Genomic DNA, 23,777 nt, shown 5'->3' with positions numbered 1-23,777 from the left:
CTTTGGATTCTGTTCCCCACTGAATTGTCACATAATTGGCAGGCTTTGTCCCCATGCCTGCCTTGCCTGGCACTCTCTGGAATCCTGAGTGATCATACAAAGAGCTTTAACTTATACAAGCTGTTGCCTACAGAATCTCCTTATAAATGAGCCACTATGCTTCCATAGGCCTTCCTCCTAGTGAGCGAGAATAAATAACATAGAATATGATAAATTCATGCCGTGAACACCAGGCTGAAAGAAACAGTCTCCTGTCCATCTATAAAGGAGAGTTGTATTTCGTTTTTAAATGATTCTTCTCCTTCCACATCACTAGGGTCATATTTTGAAAGCCAGCTGTTCATTGGAAAAGTCTTTCTATCCCTACAGAATACTACTGTGTAAGTTTCAAGGTTGAGTTCAGCTTGAAATCTGAATTTAATATTGTGTGGAATCACAAGGAGAAAAAGCAATTAACCCACCTCCTTCAGTGGGCTTTTGGAAAGGAATCTGTATTACCATGAACATGTGTTTCTCATTCCAGCATGAAAGCTTTGGAGTAATCAAGTAAACTCTCTTTTCTCCATTCTGCCCCACCCACTTTTATCTTTCAGTATCTGTTGGGTTTGAATACGAGACCTGCCCCAGTCTAATACTGTGGGAGAAAAGGACAGCCCTCCTTCAAGGATTCGAGCTAGACCCTTCCAACCTCGGTGGCTGGTCCCTGGACAAACATCACATTCTCAATGTTAAAAGTGGTATGTGGGCACATTTACTTTCCCAAATACATCCTGATCTCCCCTCCGGAAACTTCTCGGCAGCCTTGACATTTAAGTGATGGCCCCTCCCCTTCCTTAGCATTTTTCATCAAATGTCCAAAACACTCATAGGTTTTCCCACCTTCTCCTTTTAAATGTCAAAGAATCTTAGGCTGTTTTTCCCAGACCATCTGCCTTAGCGTACCTCACAATTCTTCTTCAGTTATCCCTACAGGCAATATCTTAGCCTTGGGGTTCAGCCACTCCCTTACAGCATCATGAGGAAATAGGCAAGTTCTCCAAAGATCAAAGTTTCCTACTATTTCTCTTCTCTCTGCCACTGCCCCTCACCCTCAGTAAGCCAATAGAAGTATCCTCCCCAGAGGGTTGCAGTAACTGTCCCCATTTCCTGCTCCCCAGGAATCCTACACAAGGGCACTGGGGAGAACCAGTTCCTGACCCAGCAGCCTGCCATCATCACCAGCATTATGGGCAATGGCCGCCGACGAAGCATTTCCTGTCCTAGTTGCAATGGCCTTGCCGAAGGCAACAAGCTACTGGCCCCAGTAGCTCTTGCCGTTGGAATTGATGGGAGCCTCTTCGTTGGAGACTTCAATTACATCCGGCGCATTTTTCCTTCTCGAAATGTGACCAGCATTTTGGAGTTACGGTAAGTGGCCACACAGAAAACCTTCCTTTGCTCTATTGTTCCCATTGCTACAAAACTTCCCTGGGCAAATGATGGCTGAATTGGGGGTTCTCCAGAGAATATATATCCCACAAAATGGGCTGAGCTTCAAAACCTAGGCCTGTAATCAAATAATAGTTGGGGAAATTCTTTTTGAATCTATAAAACACCACACACATATTGGATACAATTGTTAACACCTGACTTACAAACAAACAAGGGTGAAAGCTTTAGGTCATAGTGCTTGGTGTGGGACCTGTGTAGCTGTACTTGTAAATACAAGAATCCACACAAGAATCTCCACACAAGAATCTGATACATACCAAACAATGAAAGAACCACTACTTCAAGCTATTCATCTGTTTCAGTGGTTTCTAAAGTGACACTTCTTAAAAATACAGACTCCTGGAGCCCACCCCAGAGCACTGATTCAGTAAGCCTAGAGATGAGCCAAGGCAGTTTTTATCTTTGACAAGCTCTGTAGAAGATGGTGATGTACATGAGAGTTTGAGAACCACTAATGTTCATTTACTAATTCAAATGTTTATATTTTGTGCCTCTATGTACTACCTTTCTATAAATTCTCTGGGTCTTTGCACATTCACTAGGATATGACTTAGAATTACTGCATAGTCCTTGCTAGTTAATTTCTGGCCACACCTGGTAGATTCCTCCTGGTCATTGCTTGCTACTAACTCTGAAGTCCAGATTCCTCTGTGCTGGATGAAAGTTCTTATAAACTCTCTTCCCAGCAAAGTTGACTCCAGGCCCTAAAACCTAGAAAGTGATCTGTAAGTGGAGGGATAAATGAATTCTATAAATAAGGGACAAAATACTTGGTGAATGTATACCATGTGCCAAGGACTATTTGTTAGGACATGAGGGAGAGGGTAGGAACAAGCAAAGCCCTAGCTGTTGTGTTTATGATTTTATAGGAAACTTCACACCAATTCATGTGGACAAATTTAAAAAATGATAATGCTTTAAGGAAAACCTAACAGGGTAATAATTAGGGACTACTGTGTGGAGTAGGAAGGATAAGGAAGCTACATAAGATAGTTAGGGAACATCTGAGATGTGTCATCTGAGATAGGGCCTAAATGATAAGGTCAGCCATGTGAAGATCTGGGGGAAAGTATTCCAGGGAGAGAGAAGTTGTGCAAAAGCCCTAATATCAGGCAATAATCTGGTTTACTTAAGGGATTGACAGAGTCCAATATGGTTGCATGGTGGTAAGCTCAGAAGGAAGTGTTTCAGAGGAGGTCAGTGAGGTCAGTAGGGGATCAATGCTTCAGCATCTTATGGACCTTGTTGACAAGTGTAAATTATATTCTTATTACAATGGACAGCTGTTGGAGGTTAAAGTAGAAAGTACAGTAGAGTTGACATGATCTTATTGCCTTTTTAAAGATTATTCTGGCCATTGTGTAGATGAATGGACTGTAGGGGTGCAAGAGTGGAAGCAGAGAAGCCCACAGGGAAGCTGTAATAGCTGACCAGGGTCTGGGTGATGGTGATGTAGACTAGAGGGGTAGCAGGGGAGGAAAGGAACTATTCCAACTGGGATATATTTTCAAAGTAAATGTGATGGGAATTGTTCATGGATCAGGGGTAAGAAATGGAAAAAAAGAAAAAGAAAAAAAGAAGAAGAAGAATCAAGGATTATGATGAGCATCTTGACCTGAGCAACCAAGGAGGTGGTGGTGCTTTCTAAAGTAGCCTCAGCTACCATGTGAAGGACTTAGAAGAAGCCACAGGTTGCACTTGCATTGTAGTGGCCCCTTCTGAGAGAGAGATCAGTGGTTAGACCATCAGCAAGTACTGCTGACTATTCCTGGGACCTGAGACTGTGCCAAGCACTGGGCGGTTAAAAAAGAGAGAGAGAGAGAGAGAGAGAGAGAGAGGAGAAAACCCCAGCTTCACCCCCAAGAAGGTTACAGATTCAGTGATCCAGTAGGCATTTACTGAACATAATGTGAGCCAAGCATGTGCTGGGCTCTAAAGGTCTAGAAGGGGATGAAACACAAGGCTCAAAGAGCACCCATTTGAAGATGACAGATGGGAACCTAGGCAAGTAGAGACAATTCAGGATGAGTATTGTAGAAGAACCAACAACCACCCATCATGGAAGTAAAGAAGGGGAAGTCATGGGGTAGACTAGAAGAGTATAATAAGCAAAAGATAAACAGTGAGAGGAGAAGGAGGCAAATAGATAATCCTCAAGCTGTCAAATTGCCAATCAGACAAACCACATTTTCTAGAGCTACCCAACTAGGTCCCCTTCCCAAGATGTTCATTTCCCTTTTTATCCTAGGAGAGTCCTTTTCTCAGGAATCCCATTGGCAGTGGAGAGCCATGGCAGGAGGCAGGGAAGGGAGTGAAGGTAGCATTCTGCTTTTCCATGAGGGTTGCAATTTTAAATCTGACATTTATAACCAACTCTCCATTGTCTGGCCCTTACTTCTTTGTCATGGGTCTAGGTGCTCAGAGCTAAATCAGCACTGCCTACTACATTCCCACCTCCAAACCTGGACTCATGCTACTTGCTCTACTTAAAATACTTTGTCTAATCAGCCTCATCATGTCCATCTTTAATGCTCATTTTGAAGGTCCCCTCTCCATGAAGCCTGACCTCTCTAGCAGAAATAATTCTCACCCTCCTCTGGGTCACTTAACTCTAATTTTCCACAAAAGTGACCCCATTTATTGCCTTGTTTTTCAGTTATTTCCATGTAAGTCTTCTAGGGTCCTAGTGTGTGAACTTCCATAGCACAGGTACCTTTGGCATCTCTGCCCCTTGATACCTAGAGCAATGCCTTGTCCACACTGGGGGCTTAAGGCACATTTCTTGAGTTAAAGGAGACACAGACCATTGTCCTCCTTTCTTGGAATCTGTCCTTGATTCTAGGTCTCTCAATTTGTAGAGGCCACAACATTAATGATAACAGCTAAGGGCCCACTCAGAGCAGCACACCACACCCACATGGTGACATTAAGGACAGCTGGAGGGAGTGTAACTATCAATTTCCCTCAATAGCTGTGTGGTTTCTTTTTCCGTTTTAACTGCTTTAGACTTGTTCTTGCTTTCATCAGCCAGGTATCCAGAGACGATTAGAAGTTAAGCTTTTACAAGAATACTGGTTTGATTTTTCTTTTCTTCCCACCACATAACTGAAAACTAAGGGCTGTCAATCCCCTCTCTTCAAAAACAGTAACCAGGGGAGGGAGGGAGGAGGGGAAAGAGACCTGTCTTGCTTATGTCTTTTCTCCATTGTGAGTTGGCAGCTAAATGATTTAGTTTCAGGATTCAGTGCCCATCCGTATCTCACTTACCCACCCAGATCTAAGCATCTGAGTCAGAATTTTATATAAATGTTCCCATGGTTCCTTCTCTCTTCCTCCTTCCTTTGTCTATACAAAAACATACAGGGGCAGAGTTCTACGCACTTGGAAAACTTCTAATGTTAGAAAGAGCCTTATTCTTACGTAAAATGGTTATCATTTGTATGCTGCAGTTCCACCAGCATTCAAGACATTTTCATCATGCACTTCCCCAAAAAGCCTGATACCCCACTTTTAGTGGCATATTCCCTTTCTTATAACTACACACACTCCAGGTAATCCTTAGAAACCCCCAGCCTTAGAGAGTAAATTTGTCAGTGACTAACACCTTAGAGTGAATTTCTGGCACAGAAAAATCTTTCTTCCTCCTCAATTGAGAACATCTTTGGAATTGGATCCCAATATAAGGCAATAAATTATAAGGTATGGGACAGTGTCTCTCTGCCTTGTCTTAACTTGGCCTCTTGTGCTAAACATAAGAATCTCACACTTTCCATAATTTTTGAAATACTAAAAAACTTTTTATTTTCCAAATATAAAATTATGTTGTGATACGAAAAATGCTTTTGTTACCCAACTAAAACACTTTCCCATGCTGAGATTCTTTTTTTATATATCCAAGTTAGTTAACATATAGTGTAATAATGATTTCAGGAATAGAATTTAGTGATTCATCACTTACATATAATACCCACCACTCATCCCAAAAAGTGTCCTCCTTAATGCCCCTTGTCCATTTAGCCCATCCCCCAACCTAAAACCCCTTCAGCAACCCTCAGTTTGTTCTCTGTATTTAAGAGTCTCTGATGGTTTGTCCTCCTGTTTTTATATTATTTTTGCTTCCCTTCCCTTATGTTCATTCGTTTTGTATCTTAAATTCCACATATGAATGAAGTTGTATGGTATTTACCTTTCTCTGACTAATTTTGCTTAGCATAATACATTCTAGTTCCATCCACATTGTTGCATATGGCAAGAGTTCATTCTTTTTGATCACCAAGTAATATTCCATTGTGTGTGTGTATGTATGTGTGTGTGTGTGTGTGCTGTATATATATATATATACAGCACACACACACACACACATATATATATATACATATATACATGTATATATACAACACACACACATACCACATTTTCTTTATATATTTATCACTTGATGGATATCTGGGCTCTTTCCATACTTTGGCTATTATTGATACTGCTACTATAAACATTGGGGTATGTGTGCCCCTTTGAAACAGCACTTCTGTATCCTTTGGATAAATACCTAGTAGTGCACTTGCTGGGACGTAGGGTAGTTCTATTTTTAATTTTTTGAGGAACCTCCATACTGTTTTCCAGAGTGGTTGTACCAGTTTGCATTCCCACCATCAGTTCAAAAGTGTTCCTCTTTCTTCACATCCCCGCCAACATCTGTTGTTGCCTGAGTTGTTAATTTTAGGCATTATGACAGGTGTGAGGTGGTATCTCATTGTGGTTTTGCTTTGTATTTCCCTGGTGATGGGTGATGTTGAGCATTTTTTCATGTGTTCTGTTAGCCATCTGGATGTCTCCTTTGGAAAAGTGTCTATTTATGTCTTTTGCCCATTTCTTCACTGGATTATTTGTTTTTGGGGTTTTTTGGTGGGGGTGTTGAGTTAGATAACTTCTTTATAGATTTTGGATACTAACCTTTTATCTGATGTTATTTGCAAATATCTTCTCTCAATCTATCGGTTGCCTTTTAGTTTTGCTGATTGTTTATTTTGCTGTGCAGAAGCTTTTTATCTTGATGAGGTCCCAATAGTTCATTTTTGCCTTTGTTACCCTTGCCTCCAGAGACATGTCAAGTAAGAAGTTGCTGCAACCAAGGTCAAAGAGATTGTTGTCTGTTTTCTCCTCTAAGATTTTGATGGCTTCCTGTCTTACATTGAGGTCTTTCATCCATTTTGAGTTTATTTTTGTGTATGTTGTAAGAAAGTGGTCCATTTTCATTCTTCTGCATGTCACTGTCCAGTTTTCCCAACACCATTTGCTGAAGAGACTTTTTTCCTTTGGATATTCTTTCCTGCTTTGTCAAAGATTAGTTGGCCATACATTTGTGGGTCCATATCTGGGTTCTCTATTCTGTTGCATTGATCTCTGTGTCTGTTTTTGTGCCAGTACCATACTGTCTTGATGATTATAGCTTTGTAATACAGCTTGAAGTCAGGGAGTGTGATGCCTCCAGCTTTGGTTTTCTTTTTCAGGATTGCTTTGGCTATTTGGGGTCTTTTGTTGTTCCATACAAATTGTAGGATTATTTGTCCTAGCTTTGAGAAGAATGCCAGTGCAATTTTGATTGGGATTGCATTGAATGTGTAGATTGCTTTGGGTAGTATTGACATTTTAACAATATTTGTTCTTCCAATCCATGAGCATTGAATGTTTTTCCATTTGTGTGTGTGTGTGTGTGTGTGTGTGTGTGTGTGTGTGTGAGAGAGAGAGAGAGAGAGAGAGAGAGAGATCTTCAATTTCTTTTATAAGCTTTCTATAGTTTTCAGTGTATAGATTTTTTACCTCTTTGGTTGATTCCTAGGTATTTTATGTTTTTTTGGTGCAGTTCTAAATGGGACTGATTCCATGATTTCTTTCTGCTGTTTCATTATTGGTGTATAGAAATGCAACCTATTTCTGTACATTGATTTTATATCCTGTGATTTTGCTGAATTCATAGATCAGTTGTAGCAGTTTTTTGTCGGAGTCTTTTGGGTTTCCACATAGAGTATCATGCTGTCTGAAAAGAGTGAGAGTTTGATTTCCTCCTTGCCAGTTTGGATGCCTTTTCTTTCTTTGTGTTGTCTGATTGCTGAGGCTAGGACTTCCAACACTACGTTGAATAACAGTGGTGAGAGTAGACATCCTTGTCGTGTTCCTGACCTTAGGGGGAAAGCTCTTGGTTTTTTCCCTTGAGGATGATATTTGCAGTGGTCTTTCATATATGGCTTTTATGATCTTGAGGTATGATCCTTCTGTCCCTCCCATGCTGAGATTCTGATGGTACTATTGATGTGGATCAACAGCAATAGCTTTATCAGGGAAGATCTTCATGGAAGGGAATTGTCCAGGCCAGGTGTATTAGTGATAGAGAGGGAAGAATCACAAGAGAATGGGAGCCTAAGAAAGAGGGCAAGAGCAGCAGAAGTTAGAAGAAAGCTTCACCAAAGATAAGCTTTGCCTGAGAATTTCAATGAGAAAAGACCCTTCTTGATACAGGCATAGAATGATAGGGAGGAATATAAAGTTCTAGTTATATGCTTTCCCTGTGTGATCAGGCTATAAATACCAAAGTCAGGAAACAAAATATAACATATCACCCCTACCCAGAATAACAACAATATCCCCATAAAATTTGGGGCAGTTCTTGGCACTGTTTTCAAAGTCCTTTACCAAAGGCAGGTCCAGGTTTCATGGGGACTAAATCTTAACATAACTTTGAATGAAATGTAGTATTATTTAGGATGAAAAAGGAAACCAACAGAAATTGCACATTTTGAAAAGCTGATAATTAGTGCAAACATCACAAAATCCAGATGAATTACCTAAAATGTTTTATTAAGTAACCACTATTACACTTCCATGATACTTGTTTTCCTACACTTTTTGGCTGCATAGTTTTTGATTGTCTTTTAATATGACAATGATTTTGTAATGTCATTACCTATAAAAAGAATAGAGCAATATTCAGTCTTTCCTCTGGCATAGCTATAGTCAAGATTTGTTTCAGATTATTGATAAGTTAGTAAATGTTTCATGTCTACAACTGATTACTGGTGATGTTATGAACATTGTTAGAGTTGTAAAATTTGGAAAAATCTTTATCAGGCTTCTTTAATAATATTTCTGTGCATTTCAGGTTTCCTTGTACAGTGAATAATCTAAATAGTCTTTGAGTTGACACTCATTAACCAGCCTGTCACTGATGTCCTGGTAATAGTGAAATATTCTGTGTAAGTCTTTAGGGCACTAGTGTATAAGCTTCTGTAGAGCAGACACCTTTGGCATCTTTGCCCCTTGATGCCTGGAACAGTTTCTGGTCCACATCAGGGGCTCAGGACACACTGCTTGAGTTAAAGGAGCCATGCAACAGTGTCCTCCCTTTTGTTGGAATCTGTCCTTGGTCCCATGTCTCTCAAGTTGTGGAAGCCATAACATCAATGGAATGAGCTAAGGCCCCCACTTGGAGCAAGCCACACCACACCCATTTGGTGACATTGGGCATTACACTTCCAGTAATAATGCTTAGTGAGTCTGAACAATAGGGCAGAGGCTTTCCTGAAAGCCATTCCTATACCAGAATCACTAGCAGTAATCTTTTTTTTTTTAACGTTTATTTATTTTTTAGACAGAGAGAGACAGAGCATGAACAGGGGAGGGGCAGAGAGAGGAGACACAGAATCTGAAACAGGCTCCAGGCTCTGAGCTGTCAGCACAGAGCCCGACGCGGGGCTCGAACTCACGGACCGTGAGATCATGACCTGAGCTGAAGTCAGATGCTCAACCGACCAAGCCATCCAGGCGCCCCAACACTAGCAGTAATCTAACTAGATAATGAAAGGACCACATATGAGCCACATAAGCATGTCCCCCTAAAACTAATTAAGCATATTAATTAACTAATTAACACATAAGCATGTCCCCCCTAAACTGAATTTATCCCAGCTAACTTCTCTTTCATTAGAACTGAAACAAACAAACTGTGGCCACTCCAATACCACCCTATTCTGTGGCACAGAGGGAGTTGGAAGGGAAGGAGGCAACAGTCTCAAATGTTGATGAGCTAAGCCATCTCACTTCTTGAATCTGAGACACCACTCTGCCCTTGAAGGCTGTGCCTAAAGGATTTGCATTATTGAGGGATAGACACAAAGCCTTGGCCTGTCCTTTGTATGTAAGGCACCTGTGCTGATCTACATCGATTGACTCAATGCCATTATTTTGGTTTGTTGGCTACTAAGTACCCATGCTGCCAATGGCCTTGGACTGGAATAGTGGTGACCTCAGTTGGTCTCCAAAGCTCATATCCATATGATCATTTGGACTGTACACTCAGTGACTTGGTCTGCCACTCCTGCCCTTCTCCTTTCCCCAGCATAGATATTATATTAATCAACTTAAAGCACATGTTCTTAGGAAAGAAGTAGGTCAGGTCTGCAGACCCAAATCCCATCCAGTCTTTTCACAAAATCTTGACTAAAACACTGGAATTGATATTGCAATAATTAAGAGCCAAATATGACTACCACTGGTGGCAGATAACATTTCACTTTCATTAAGCAATATAAAATAGACGCGAGAATTCCCAGCTGCCACCCTGACACACCAGGCTTTGCAGAATGAATCTTAAATTGCACTATGTCAGTCAGAGCTCAGGAGTTATCAGCATCATTTAATTAACTTTTTTTTTAACGAAAACTAACACATTGGAATAAAATATAAAAATGTAATCCCTGTGCAAACCCACCACTAATCATGGCCCCTGGCAGAGGCCCAGGCTGCACCTAAGCAGGAATCAGGGCATTAGTTCTCTTTGTCCCTCCCCTGAAGCCTCCTCCCTCAGCCAGGAGGGAAAGAGGGGTTAGAGACTCCTTCCACTTTGGCCTAGAAGTCTCAGGAATGAGAAGCAGTTCTCTTTACTTGAGGCCTTAGCATCTCTCCTCTTTGCCCTAATGTTATTAACTTCTAGCCTCTTTCCTGTTGAAATTGACATGTAATTTTGTTCTTAAAAAATGCTTCAGATCCTCTGTCCCCCTTCTCTCTCTGCTCCTTCCCTTCTCACACATTCTCTCTCAAAAATAAAAATAAACATTAAAATTAAAATTAAAAAAAAGAGCAGCAACACTTTTACCACTTTTCCAAAAAAGAAATGGTAAATGGAGTCTTTGGCTCCAATTATAGAGAATATTAATATCTATGAATTTCATGTATGAATGTTATCTGTAGGAAAGAATGCATACAAGGGGCCCCACACATGCAAATTGAGTTAGGGAGAGGGAAGATGTCATAGAACAGGAATAGGAAATGGTTGAGACTCTCAGGGTTCAACAGAATGTTTGCCAAACTGCAGATGGATTTGGGAAGAGGCTGTCTTGGATGGTACTGACTCTACCCTGTGATGCACCAATAACATATAGGTGGCACAGGTGGCACCAGGTTCCCTCCCACACCCAGGGCAGACATTACAAATGAGTCCCAGCACTTGTTACAGCTGATTGGCATTTGGCTTCAGAATCCTTCTACTTCTGTGCTCCTGGCAGGCATCACTAATCAATCAGTATTGGCACTCAAGAGGGAAACTATTTGCCATCTTTCATTAGCCAAAAGACATCTTTCACCTGTTGCCACCTGTGTCATGTGACAGCCACATTGCTGGTCAGAGAATTCAAGCATTCTTCTGTAGATTTTTCAATGGCCAGGGAGAGTCCAAAATCAGGGGTGTTCCCCAAGTAATTGAGCCAGGAGCTGTCAGCTAGAAGGGAAAAAAAAAGGAAGACGAGTGCCTTTTTTTGGGTCCCTTTATACAAGAAATGAAAATGTTATGTCTGCTTTATCATCAATTCTTCAGCTAACTGTTTGTTCTTTTTCCTTCTGTTTTCTTTCTATAAAGAAATAAAGAGTTTAAACATAGGTAAGACGAAGAACTCTTTCCCATATAATTTGATATGGTTCGTTTGCTTCCTTGTGTTTGCTTTTTGTTTTGTGCTTCTTGTGTAATGTTGTGTATTTTTATGTACCAAATATAGTAACTTTTTTATGTGCTAATTGTGTGTTGTGGATATGATAAGCTTTAGCAATTATGAAATGCAGTCAAAAAGCAACCAAATAAGCTGACAGTAATTAGAATTTCCGGGAGATGCAAGTGCAAGATAATGAACCCTCAGCGAACTTTTATCCTGACTGCTCAGCGCGGTCCATAATTGGGCTAAACAGTTGAGGCAAACTTCTGGCTTTTGTAAATGCTGGACTGGGTTCACAAAAGCTTTAATGAACTGGAAACGGGTCAAAAACTCATTTTCAACTCATTAATGATTTTTTCCCCTGGATATATGGTCATTTAAAAAAAAAAACAAGTTAATTGCCAATCTGCTGGTCAGAATGAATCCAACAGTCAGATGCATTGGGAATTTTCATGGAGTTAAATCACTTTTAAGTAGTATGAAGGGTGTAGACCAAGTACTTTTTGTCTAAATAGCCTTTGTCATTCAACTGCTCCAGGTTATCATTTAAAACCATACTGGTGAAATTCACGTATGGAGTGTACAACACACATATTTGTGCATATGGCTCTGGGGAGCTTCCCATTACAAAGCTAGGAAAACTCCAGCTTGTCCCAAGGTTGCAATGAAATGGAAGAAAAGTGACCTTTTTATTTAGAAGAAGAGAGAAAAACAAAATAATGTATTTTAATACTCAAGGGAATGTTTCTCCTCACTTCTTGAAATGAAACATGGAAGGGGCTTCTTCCTCATGTTAGGTGAGAATTAGACAAAAATGGAGTCAAGTTGTATAAGATCATCAACTTCAGTGGAAAAGCTATGCGTATGCACCCTCTGCCTCTTCCTCAGGTACTCCCAAACTGGCTGCCTATAGGCACCCCAACTGGGCCAAGCAAAAATAAATCTACAATGCCCTGAAAGGACATCCCAGTTCAAACCCACATACCTCATTTGACCTTCACCATAGCCACAAATGTGGAAGTATGGGCTGTCCATACCTGAGATTCTCTGTAAGAATCTTGGTTGGAGCAAGTATAAGGCCATGGGGAAGAATGAGACCCCAACAAGAACTGACCTCACACCCTTAATTGTCTGCTCTTCTACCAGAGTTTTTGAAAAGGCTCTTTGAATCAGGCTCCCAAGAAAGTCCAGAATTAATTATCTTGCTCACAGATAGGCACAGATGTGCAGTGCCCTGATCCTTCTGCTCATGATGCTAGCCAGCTACTATCATTCGGTAACAAAGTACAGCATCTAATTAAAAAAATAGCATGAAGTTTTCCCTTTCTGCCCTAATTTGTTTTGCATATGTGGATATTCTGTAAAGACTTAATAGCGAAAGAAGAAAGAAAGAAAGAAAGAAAGAAAGAAAGAAAGAAAGAAAGAAGAGAAAGAAAAGAAAAGAAGGAGAAAGAGGAAGAGGAAGGAAAGGAAAGGAACGGAAAGGAATGGAACCCTGGTAGCCTACTCTTTTAAACTAGTTATCTAGGCTGGAATTTTAGAAAAACCTTGACTTCTAGTTCAATTATGTGTCTTAATAGCAACCTGAGGAGAAGTTGGAATTAAAGATGGTCTTGACTCACAAATTGTTCCTAAAAATAGCTTCCTGGTTCTTTTCTTCCTTAAATCAAGGAAGAATCCAAATGGGGGTGTTTTAATTAGTAATTTACCAGCTAATGTCTACAGGACAAATGCATCCAACACTATCATCACCCTCACCTTTCCTTCACCTCTTCCATCCCCTTTCTTCCCATAATTCCAAACTACAATTGAGAAATAACTGAAAAACAAAAGGCCTATGCTGATTTTTGGCATGTGGCATCCTAAGGTAGAGAGGCATTCACTGTTTGCAACCTAGAGGTGGTGATTTTAATAACCAGTATAGGAATAGCATGAATACCTATTCTGGTCTCAACCTCCAACAAATGACAGACACTGCAAAGGGAAGAAACTGTAGGGTTTTGAGCCAAAAGGGACATGAGAAATGATCTGATTTCTTCATTATCCAAATAAGCAGTCTAGGACCCAACACAGCCAAAAGACTTACTTAAGGTCACCAGCTGGGTCACACTGAGTTTAGAGTTTCCTGTGGCTTAGTCCTATCCTTATCAGCAACATATAGGGCAGCTAGATGCATGGCAGAGAAAGAGGTCCAGGTCTCTGAGGAATAGTGCCTTCCTATTACGTTTCTCACACACACGTCTAGTGTCACTTAGGGCCCTAGCAGCTCTTCATCCACGTTTGTGACCTCACCATTACATAAAATATTAAAACTGTAACTTCTCCCTCAGTAATATAGATTCTGGATGTGATATCAACAAAATATAATTTTTTTAAAATGCCAACTTTATTCATATCCACATTGAGAAATAGTAGAGAAGACCTGAGGCTGAGGACTGGGGATTGATCTGGGAGCCTCCCATCAGAAAGTCAGGAAAATTCCAGGTTGCCCTAGTATTAATGATCTAGTGACCTGGAGACATTAAGGAAGCATGGATTAAAAGAAAACCTTGTCTCATGGAAGTGTTCCTCAATCCCACTTGAGAAATATATCAAACCCATGGGGGAAAATAAAGAAGGCTGAAACACACAAAACACTGACACAAAAGCAGGACCAGACTGGGATCTTTTGTACCAGCTAAATGAAGCAATGGTATTTTAGTATGATGGGAAAGGATGAACTCTCTGAATAGCATGAAGAGCTTAGGTCCAATTAAAAGAAATAGCTAAGAGCCATGATATGTTAGAACACTAAGTTGTTATGCTAGATTCTTTCCAGTTCAATAAAGTGGAAAGACACTAGAAACAGAGTCTTACCAGGATTTTTGTCATCTCTTTGAGCCAGTAGACCAGCTGCATAGCCCCCTTCTCATTTCTCTTTCTGCTTCTTCTAAAGCAACAACCCAGCACACAAGTACTATTTGGCAGTAGACCCTGTGTCCGGCTCTCTCTACGTGTCTGACACCAACAGTCGGCGAATCTACCGAGTCAAGTCTCTGAGTGGAGCTAAAGACCTGGCTGGGAATTCAGAAGTGGTGGCAGGGACTGGAGAGCAGTGCTTGCCCTTTGATGAAGCCCGCTGTGGAGATGGGGGGAAGGCTGTGGATGCAACCCTGATGAGCCCTCGAGGTAAAGGTTACAAAAGAAGAAAACCCCTCCTCCAGAATGACCTTGCTACAAGGTTGTCTTTCTTCTTAACTGGAACTGAACTAAGTCCAGGCAGTCACAAATACAGCTTTCTCTACAATAATTTAACTCTGATAGATTGCTTTGGTGTGTGGGTGAGTATTTAAAAAAAATTGTTTATTTGAAGTAAACTTCATCACCCACATATGCTACAAACAGAAAGTGGGTTGGATTGCTCCTGGAGACTTCTGAATGCTGCCAGTCACAGAGTCAGAGGGAAATATTAGCTCCATGAGCCAGAGTGACAGCTGTGTGGGCTGGAGACAGAACAGAGCCCAGTGGGGGGGGGCCTCCAACCACTCCCAGATGTTTATGTTAGACAATAGTGTACATATTCATAAGCACAGAGCCTGACATTTTGTAAATGCCCAATAAATGGTAGCAATTAAGAATGGGTATAATTTCCAAGAGTCTGGGATTAGGGGGGAGGTGTTCTTAGAACCAATGGATCTCTGTTGGAAAAGGACCAAAGATACTTAGGGATAAAGACCTATTGATCCTTTGAAGCTCCAATTCTTATTAATATTTTTAGCTATCACTAAAGCATCTAGCAATATGGATTAAGGATGAATGGCCTTGGGCATGGGCACTAGGGTGAAGGTGCCAAAGAAATAGAAGCCACTGTCTGCATCTTACCAGGAGAGTGCTAGAACAGGTGTTCCCCCAGGGCGTACCGAGTAGAGTCAAGGCTTAATTGAGAATGTTTCCTGGAGGATATATTTTGAATTGGAAGTTTGTGACTACAGGAATCATTGTTTCTGAACCTCATTGTTGTAATTAGTTGTGAAGGTTATTCAAGTAATTTACTACCAATAATTTTTCAAGCAATGAACTTGGGAAATAACTTCTTTTCTAAAGAGAGCAGATGCCAAGTTATTTCCCCATTCATTCATTTGCAGTCTTGGTTCATTTGCAGCCCAAAGTTCATTCTTCAATTGGGTGGTAATGTAGCTAGCTAGCACCCTAGTAATTATGCAGATCTCAACAGAGTGCCTATGAGAAAGGGTTTTACCTTAAAAAGCTGAGAGCCACTGCTCTGGGTCTGCTAATCCATCCAGTATGTTCCCGAGTTCAAGAAGATCAAGAAGCTAATGCCCAATAGGGCATCCCCACCTCCACCCTCACAAGCCCTACTCCTTGTCAAGAGACACACGTTCACTGTTTGTCTTGATCAGGTATTGCAGTGGACAAGAACGGACTCATGTACTTTGTTGATGCCACCATGATCCGGAAGGTTGACCAGAATGGAATCATCTCCACTTTGCTGGGCTCCAATGACCTCACTGCTGTCCGGCCACTGAGCTGTGACTCCAGCATGGATGTGGCCCAGGTGGGATTTACTGCTCATCACTGTGCCACACCTGGTTCATGGCCTGAAGTTCTCACCTGCAGCCTGTTTGGGTTGAAAGTGGAATGGGAGGAAGAGCTATAGATACAGATTACAGGGTGGTTTGTAGAAGGCTTGAGATGAACTAGGCAGCAAAATGGAATGAGAAATGTTAGACAAGAATGAGAGAGAGAGCAAGAGAGAAAGGAAAGGGGGAGGGTGGGATTCAGCTCAAAAAGTGGAGCTAGTGACACACTCCAGCCGTGGCAGATTACAGGGTAGGAGTTACTGTGTAATTACCTCTCTTCCCCATCATTATTGCAGGTTTGAGAATGTACTATACAGTGTTATATGTCAATCAGAACTTCACTGTTAATCTAAAATGATTGCATCCTCACTATATAAACCTTTACTTTGTGAAGTAGTAACTAGAGCAGAGCCCTCTACAATATTCTTCCAAGTGATATTCCTTTAGTATGAGTTCTTATGGGGGCAGAGAACAGTGGCTCACTTAAATGGACAGCAGGAGAAAATGATGTTTATTACATGGATCCTCAAACAACCTGGAATATATGCTTGCCCTTCCTATGAGGGCCTTTTCAACCTTCAATCAACCTCATTAATTTCAGCTCAAATTCCACAACAAACTGAAAACTTGCCACAGAGATTTTCATTTCAGTTTTGCAGAGAAGGTCCAGTTCATTTCTTCAAGTGAATGCCCAAGTTGTAGTTCACTAGCCAGCCTGTGCATTGGCTGCCCTTGGGTCAGGGCCATCTTCCAAACAGCATGGCTTCTTTTGTGTATGAGATAAAAGTTCCACCTCTATATGAACATAGCCTCCTTAAGCCTATGGCTGGATGAGCAGAGGATAGAAGGAATTACTTTAGCCCCTTGTGCAGTGAATTATTTGTCCAACTATATATGACTCTGACCCTGGTCCAATCATCTGGGGCTGAGAAGAACATCAAGAGTAGAGCTGGTGACCTCCTCTAGCTATAGCAGATGATATAATAGATGTTTGTTACTTGGCCTCTTTTTCATTGTGTACACTCGACATTGGCAATGGGCAAGTGGTTTGATGATGGGTACTTCTTATACAGTGTGGTTAAAAAAGTTTTTTTCACCAGTTGCATAAAACCAGTATAAGTGCCCTACAGTTCAATGTTGGGCATGTTAGAGGCTGCTCTTTAATGCCGTGTCATCCACAGGTTCGCCTGGAGTGGCCAACAGACCTTGCTGTCAACCCCATGGACAACTCCTTGTATGTTCTTGAGAACAACGTCATCCTTCGAATCACTGAGAATCACCAAGTCAGCATCATTGCAGGACGCCCCATGCATTGCCAGGTTCCTGGAATTGACTACTCACTCAGCAAACTAGCCATTCACTCCGCTCTGGAATCAGCCAGTGCCATTGCTATTTCTCACACTGGGGTCCTCTATATCACTGAGACAGATGAGAAGAAGATTAATCGTCTACGCCAGGTAACAACAAATGGGGAGATCTGCCTCTTAGCTGGGGCAGCCTCAGACTGTGACTGCAAAAATGATGTCAATTGCAACTGCTACTCAGGAGACGATGCCTATGCGACTGATGCCATCTTGAATTCCCCATCATCCTTAGCTGTAGCTCCAGATGGTACCATCTACATCGCAGATCTTGGAAATATTCGGATTAGGGCGGTCAGCAAAAACAAGCCTGTTCTTAATGCTTTCAACCAGTATGAGGCTGCATCCCCCGGAGAACAGGAGTTGTATGTTTTCAACGCTGATGGCATCCACCAGTACACCGTGAGCCTGGTGACAGGGGAGTACTTGTACAATTTCACATATAGTGCTGACAATGATGTCACCGAATTGATTGACAATAATGGGAATTCCCTAAAGATCCGTCGGGACAGTAGTGGCATGCCCCGCCACCTGCTCATGCCTGACAACCAGATCATCACCCTCACCGTGGGCACCAATGGAGGTCTCAAAGTCGTGTCCACACAGAATCTGGAGCTTGGCCTCATGACCTACGATGGGAACACTGGCCTCCTAGCCACCAAGAGTGATGAAACAGGATGGACAACTTTCTATGAGTAAGTACATTCGTAAAGCATTTCTTAAAATTACCCTACCCTAGCTTGCAGCAGGATTGATTGTCCATGTAGATTTTAGAATTGTTTAGTCACATTGTCTCCCTAACTTTAATGTCAACTTGTCTCCTCAAGATATTCATGTCCCCTCTCCCTGACTTCTAAGTGATTTGCACTGTTCGGTCTCTGATATTGAACATCAGAGAACATCCTAACAAGAGCTCCAATTCCTATTGCCTGCTTGCCCCTCCAATTTCAGGATATTGGACATGCACAGCACCTGGGAGAGCAAGTGTTCATTAACTTTGCTGATTATTCATGTTTGCCATGGGTGCGGAAATTAGAATCTAAAAGGCAAGATCCTGGTGGGACTCCTGTAATTTGCCAGTAGGTCCAGCAACACACTTGATTGCACAGACAGGTAGATAAACTCTGAATTTCCTCTTTAGCAGAAGCAGATCAATACAGATAAAGTGCTAGGTATATTAAAAGATGTGAGAGCTGGTCATATTTCCCCTAACAATTATCTCATACTTAATAGTCGCACTGTTTGTTTTGCCAAAAAGCTGTTTTCCATCACTCCTGCAGGCAGCGCTTGGTCATACTGCCTGCTGCTGCAGGTATTAACCAGTGGGATGCTGGTTGGGGAAAATTTCTAAGGCGTGATTCCCCCAGTCACCACTAAGACTGGTATGGAATTTATAAGTATCTGGCTCTCCTTGATAGTGAAGCTTACTTGTATTTGGAGTCCTTGTTTGCTTTCTGTCTAGGTGTTGCTGCTGGCCGAGAACTTAGTAAGTTGGGTAGGGGTTGTCGGCAGAGGGAATGGGGTACAAGAGAGAGAACAGAAGACCCTATTGTTGATCCACTTCTAGATTCAGGAATGTTCACTTCCAGTTGGTACTCAAATGGGTTTGGGAGCATGCAAAGGAAGCTGTTGCCACCTGCTGGAAATTTACTGCATTGTAGAATTGCTTTTCCTTGCTCTCTTTTTTTCTTTGGGCAAAGCTGTCTTTCTCAGATTTCTGAAGCATCCTAGCATCCTCCAGGGCACTGGGACTTGATCAAACTTTACCAGCCAGTGACACTGTCCCTAAGGCACCATCTTAGTGCCATCTGTAACTCTCACACCAAGTTAGGTTAAAGCTATACTGTAACCCAAACACCTCATAGATTTTCACCTTCCTTTCTAGCAGTTCTACCTAAAGACCAATGCTTTTCAGAGACAATATGTTGTCTGACCTGATTGAGGACAAACCAATGTCACGCTCAGAAGGCCAGTCTGAATTAGGCCTGACTTAGAGACTATAATAAAGAAGTTCAGCCTCAGGTACATCTTTAGACGTTAGCTCTAACTGGGACAGTATTTTCCAGGAAGGGTCCCTAGTTTAATAAAAATATGGGCAGTACGCTTTTTAAAAGTGTCCACAAGTTACATGGAAACTGCATGATTTTTTCTCTTTTGGAGAGCTGCTTTTTCATAGTGTAGGTAAATCCTATAATCAAATTGTCCATTATAGGGGTTCAAATGCATGAGGTTTTCCTGTTCCTCCTAAAATGATGGTGAACTTTTTTTGTTTCATGGTACTTTTACATATGGTCATCTGGAGAAGAGTAGCCTGTATCCCTGAAAGGCACAGGACCATACTTAAAATTATAACCACTCTTACACACATACACACACTCTCTCTCCCTTATTTTAATCCTTACCACTTGTTACCATCTGACATACTCTGTCCATCATGTACACATCATGGAGACAGGGATTCTCATCTATTTTGTTTCTAGTCATGCCCCCAGTGCCATGTATAATGCCTGGCATATAGTAGGCACTCAGTAAATACTTGAATAAATGAGTCAAAAGCAACCTTCAGCCCCACACAGGCCAAGGCTGTAGTAGTTCCCTTGAATGGCCTTGAGATCCCATTACAGGAATTCATAGCACCTTGAAACTATGTGTAGACTTATTTGCAAAAAGACCTAAATCTGAAGATACTCCCTGGGCAAGTAAGCATGGTTGTAGGAAACTTACTCTTCTTTGAAAATTAGAACATGTTTTTCTTCCTGTGACCCCCTGAGATCCTGGCCTCAGCCCCAAACCTCTGTTCCTCTGTGTAGAATCTCCAGTTTCTACCACTTCTCTCATAAGCACCATTGTATGTGTCCAGGTACATTGGAATTCGATCTTTGCCTGGATCCCAGACCACGAACTCTTCATACAGTCCCTGCTTGACTGTGGGACTTGAAGATATTGTCTGTTGTCGAGAACTCCATTAGGCACCCCATATGCAAACCCTTAGAAGTGTTTTATTTTCTTATTGAGGTAAAATTGATATATATTAGTTCCAAGTGTACAACATGATTTGATGTTTGTATATATTATGAAATAATCACCACAGTAAGTCTAATTAACATCTATCACTATAGAGTTATGAAAACTTTTCTTGTGATGAGAACTTCTAAGATTTATTCTCTTAGCAATTTTCAAATATGCAGTACAGTGCTATTACCTATCACCATGCCATACATTATATCCTCATATTTTTTTTAATGTTTGTTTATTTTTGAGAAAGAGCATGAGCAGGGGAAAGGGAGAGAGAGAGGATCCAAAGCAGGCTCTGTGCTGACAGCAGAGAGCCCAATGCAGGGGTTGAACTCATGAACCGTGAGATCATGACCTGAGCTGAAGTCAGACACTTCACTGAGTCACCCAAGTGTCCCTACATCCTCATATTTATTTTATATCTAGAAATTTATACCTTTTGACCCCTTTCACTCATCCCCCATTTCTGGTAACCACCACCATGTTCTCTGTGTCTATGAGTTCAGGGTTTTTTAAAGATTCCACATATAAGATCATGTGGTATTTGTCTCTAACTTAGTTCACTTAGCATAATGCCCTCAAGGTCCATCCATGTTGTCATAAATTGCAAGATTTCATTCTTTTTATGGCTGAGTGTATATATATACCACATCTTCTTTATCCATTCATCCACTGATGAACACTTAGGTTGTTTCCATATCTAGACTATTGTAAATAATGCTGCAATGAACATGGGCTGCATATATCTTTTTGAGTTTGGATAGATACCTAAAGTGGAATTGCTGGATTATATGGTAATTTTTTTTTTTTTTTGAGGAACCACCATATTGTTTTCTATACTGGCTGCACCAATTTACATTCCTACCACCAAGGCACAAGGGTTCCCTTTTCTCCATATCCTCGCCAACACTTACTTCTTTTTGATAAAAGACATTCTAATAGGTGTGAGGTAATATCTTATTATGGTTTTGATTTGCATTTCCCATTGCTTAGTGGTGTTGAGCACCTTTTCATGTACCTGTTGGCCATCCATGTGTTATCTTTGGGAAAATGTCCATTCAGATCCTCTGTATACTTTTTAATCAGGTTGTTTGCTCTTGAATTGTATGAGTTTTTTATATTTTTTGGATATTAAAACTTTACCAGATATATGATCTGCAAATATTTTCTCCCATTCTGTAGGTTGCCTTTTCATTTTGTTGGTTTCCTTTACTATGCAGCTTTTTAATTTGATGCAGTCCCACATCTTTTTTGCTTTTGTTTCCTTTGCTTTGGGTGTCAAATCAAAAAATTGCCAAGACTGATATCAAGGAGCTTACCACCTGTTTTCTTCTAGTTTAATGGTTTTTATCCTTTTGAGTTAATTTCTGTGTATGGAGTAAGATAATGGCCCATTTTCATTATTTTGCATGTGGCTGTCCAGTTTCCCCAACACCATTTATTAAAGAAACGGTCCTTTCCCCATTGTATATTCTTAGCTCTTTATGGTAAACTAATTGAGCAAAAAGTGTGTGTTTATTTCTGGACTCTCTATTTTGCTCTATTGATCTGTGTATCTGTTTTTATGCTCATAAAAACCGATTACTGTTTTGATTACGATAGCTCTGTAATTTAGTTTGAAATCAGGGAGCATGATGCTTCCAGCTTTGTTTCTTTCTCTCAACATTGCTTTTGTGGTTCCATACAAACTTTAGGACTATCTGTTCTATTTCTCTGAATAATTCCATTGGAATTTTGTTAGGGATTGCATTGATTATTCCAGTCCATGAACAATGGACTGTCTTTCATCAATGTCTTATAGCTTTTAGTATAAGAGGTCTTTTATGCCCTTTGTTAATTTTTTTCCTAGCTTTTTTATTCTTTTTGATCCAATTGTAAATGGGATTGACTTTCTGCTAGTTCGTTCTTAGTGTATAGAAACACAATGGTATTCTTCAACTTTACTGAATTTATTGGTTCTAAGTTTTTAGGTTAAGTCATCATCTGCAAATAATGACAGTTTTACTTCTTATTTGGATGCATTTCATTTTCTTAGTTGTCCTGTCGTGTTCCTGATCTTAGAGGAAAAGATTTCAGTTTCCCACCAGTGGGTATGATGTTGTATGTGGAGCCGTCATATATGACCTTTGAGGTACATTCCCTCTATACCCACTTTGTTGAGAGTTTTTGTCATTAATGGGTATTGGATTTTGTCAGATGCTTTTTATGCATCTGTTGAGCCATCCTTGCATCCCTGGAATACATCAATGTACTATTGAATATGATTTTCTGTATTTGATTTAAATATGAATATGTTGGAGTATCTATATTCATCTGAGATATTCATTTTCTTTTTGTGTGGTGCCCCTATCTTGGTAGCAGGGTAATGCTGGCCTCATAAAATGAGTTTGGAATAGTTCCTTCAAGAGTTTGAGAAGGATTTCTATCAATAAGTTTTTCAATGTTTGGTAGCATTCACCAGTGAAGCCATCTGGCCCTGTAGTTTTGTTTGTTGGAACGCTTTTGATTACTGATTGAAACTCCTTGGTAGTAATCTGTTACGATCTTTTGTATTTCTGTCATATCAGTTGTAACACCTCTGATTTTTGAGAACTCTTGTCTTTTAAGGTTGGTCAATTTTATCTTTTAAAAAAAACAACTCTTAGGCATTTACTATTTCATTTAAATACCTTTTGTTTCTAATCAGAAAACCTAACAGTCAGGCATATTGGTTAGAAATAATTCCTAAAATAGGGGAACATACAAACACAGGTAGAAAAACCACCCTTAATGTTGTGATGTCTATATTTTAAGACAATTTCTTCTATATATACTCAGTATACTATCAGTGGAATATATTTTTATACTCCACTCAATAATATACATTTTTTTTCATTCCAATAGATAGAAATCACTGTCATCAATTTTTGTGGCTTTATAGGTAGCTATCTACCTAATCATTTAACAAATTTGTCACTATTAGTAAATAACGTCTTTGAGAGGCAGTTTCTTTAATATTGTCTTTAAAGACATAATATTTATGTTTATAAAGACAAATATTTTGTCTTTAAAGACAAAAGGGAGTCCCTTTGACCTGGAGGGCCTGACTCCCATCTGTGTCTATAGTGGTCCAGTTAGTTTAATATCTGTACCACCTATTGCCTACTGCCCTGGGCAAGTGATGAGGGTAGAGCCAAACGCTGGGCCCTTCATTCAAAGCTCTTCCCTCCCTTTGTCCAACTGGCCACCCAGCTTAATGTGGTTCTGTTCTCTGCCTTCAAACATCCCGGGAAGCAAAAATTTCTTATCGTGTTTTCTCAAATCACTTACTGTCTTTCTGAAGCCATTTTCCATCCATATTTGCTTCCATAGTT

The 23,777-nt window shown here is 40.5% G+C and overlaps 1 protein-coding gene across 3 annotated transcripts in view; it reads left to right on the top strand.

Moving 5' to 3' along the window:
* TENM2 (teneurin transmembrane protein 2) overlaps positions 1-23,777 on the top strand; it is a 941,161-nt gene that overhangs the window by 867,664 nt on the left and 49,720 nt on the right. For 2 of the 3 annotated variants that reach the window (XM_042992783.1, XM_042992777.1), the window contains exons 18-23: positions 594-737; positions 1,158-1,407; positions 11,399-11,419; positions 14,404-14,636; positions 15,869-16,023; positions 17,230-18,104. In XM_042992783.1, coding sequence (XP_042848717.1) covers positions 594-737; positions 1,158-1,407; positions 11,399-11,419; positions 14,404-14,636; positions 15,869-16,023; positions 17,230-18,104 — 1,678 coding nt within the window. The remainder of the gene's footprint in view (positions 1-593; positions 738-1,157; positions 1,408-11,398; positions 11,420-14,403; positions 14,637-15,868; positions 16,024-17,229; positions 18,105-23,777) is intronic. The other variant, XM_042992795.1, reaches the window with a different exon arrangement.

This window comes from Panthera tigris, chromosome A1, assembly GCF_018350195.1.
Source record: "Panthera tigris isolate Pti1 chromosome A1, P.tigris_Pti1_mat1.1, whole genome shotgun sequence".
Lineage (NCBI taxonomy): Eukaryota > Metazoa > Chordata > Mammalia > Carnivora > Felidae > Panthera > Panthera tigris.
The sequence above is the reverse complement of the archived record's forward strand: the minus strand, read 5'-3'. Positions and strand labels throughout refer to the sequence as shown.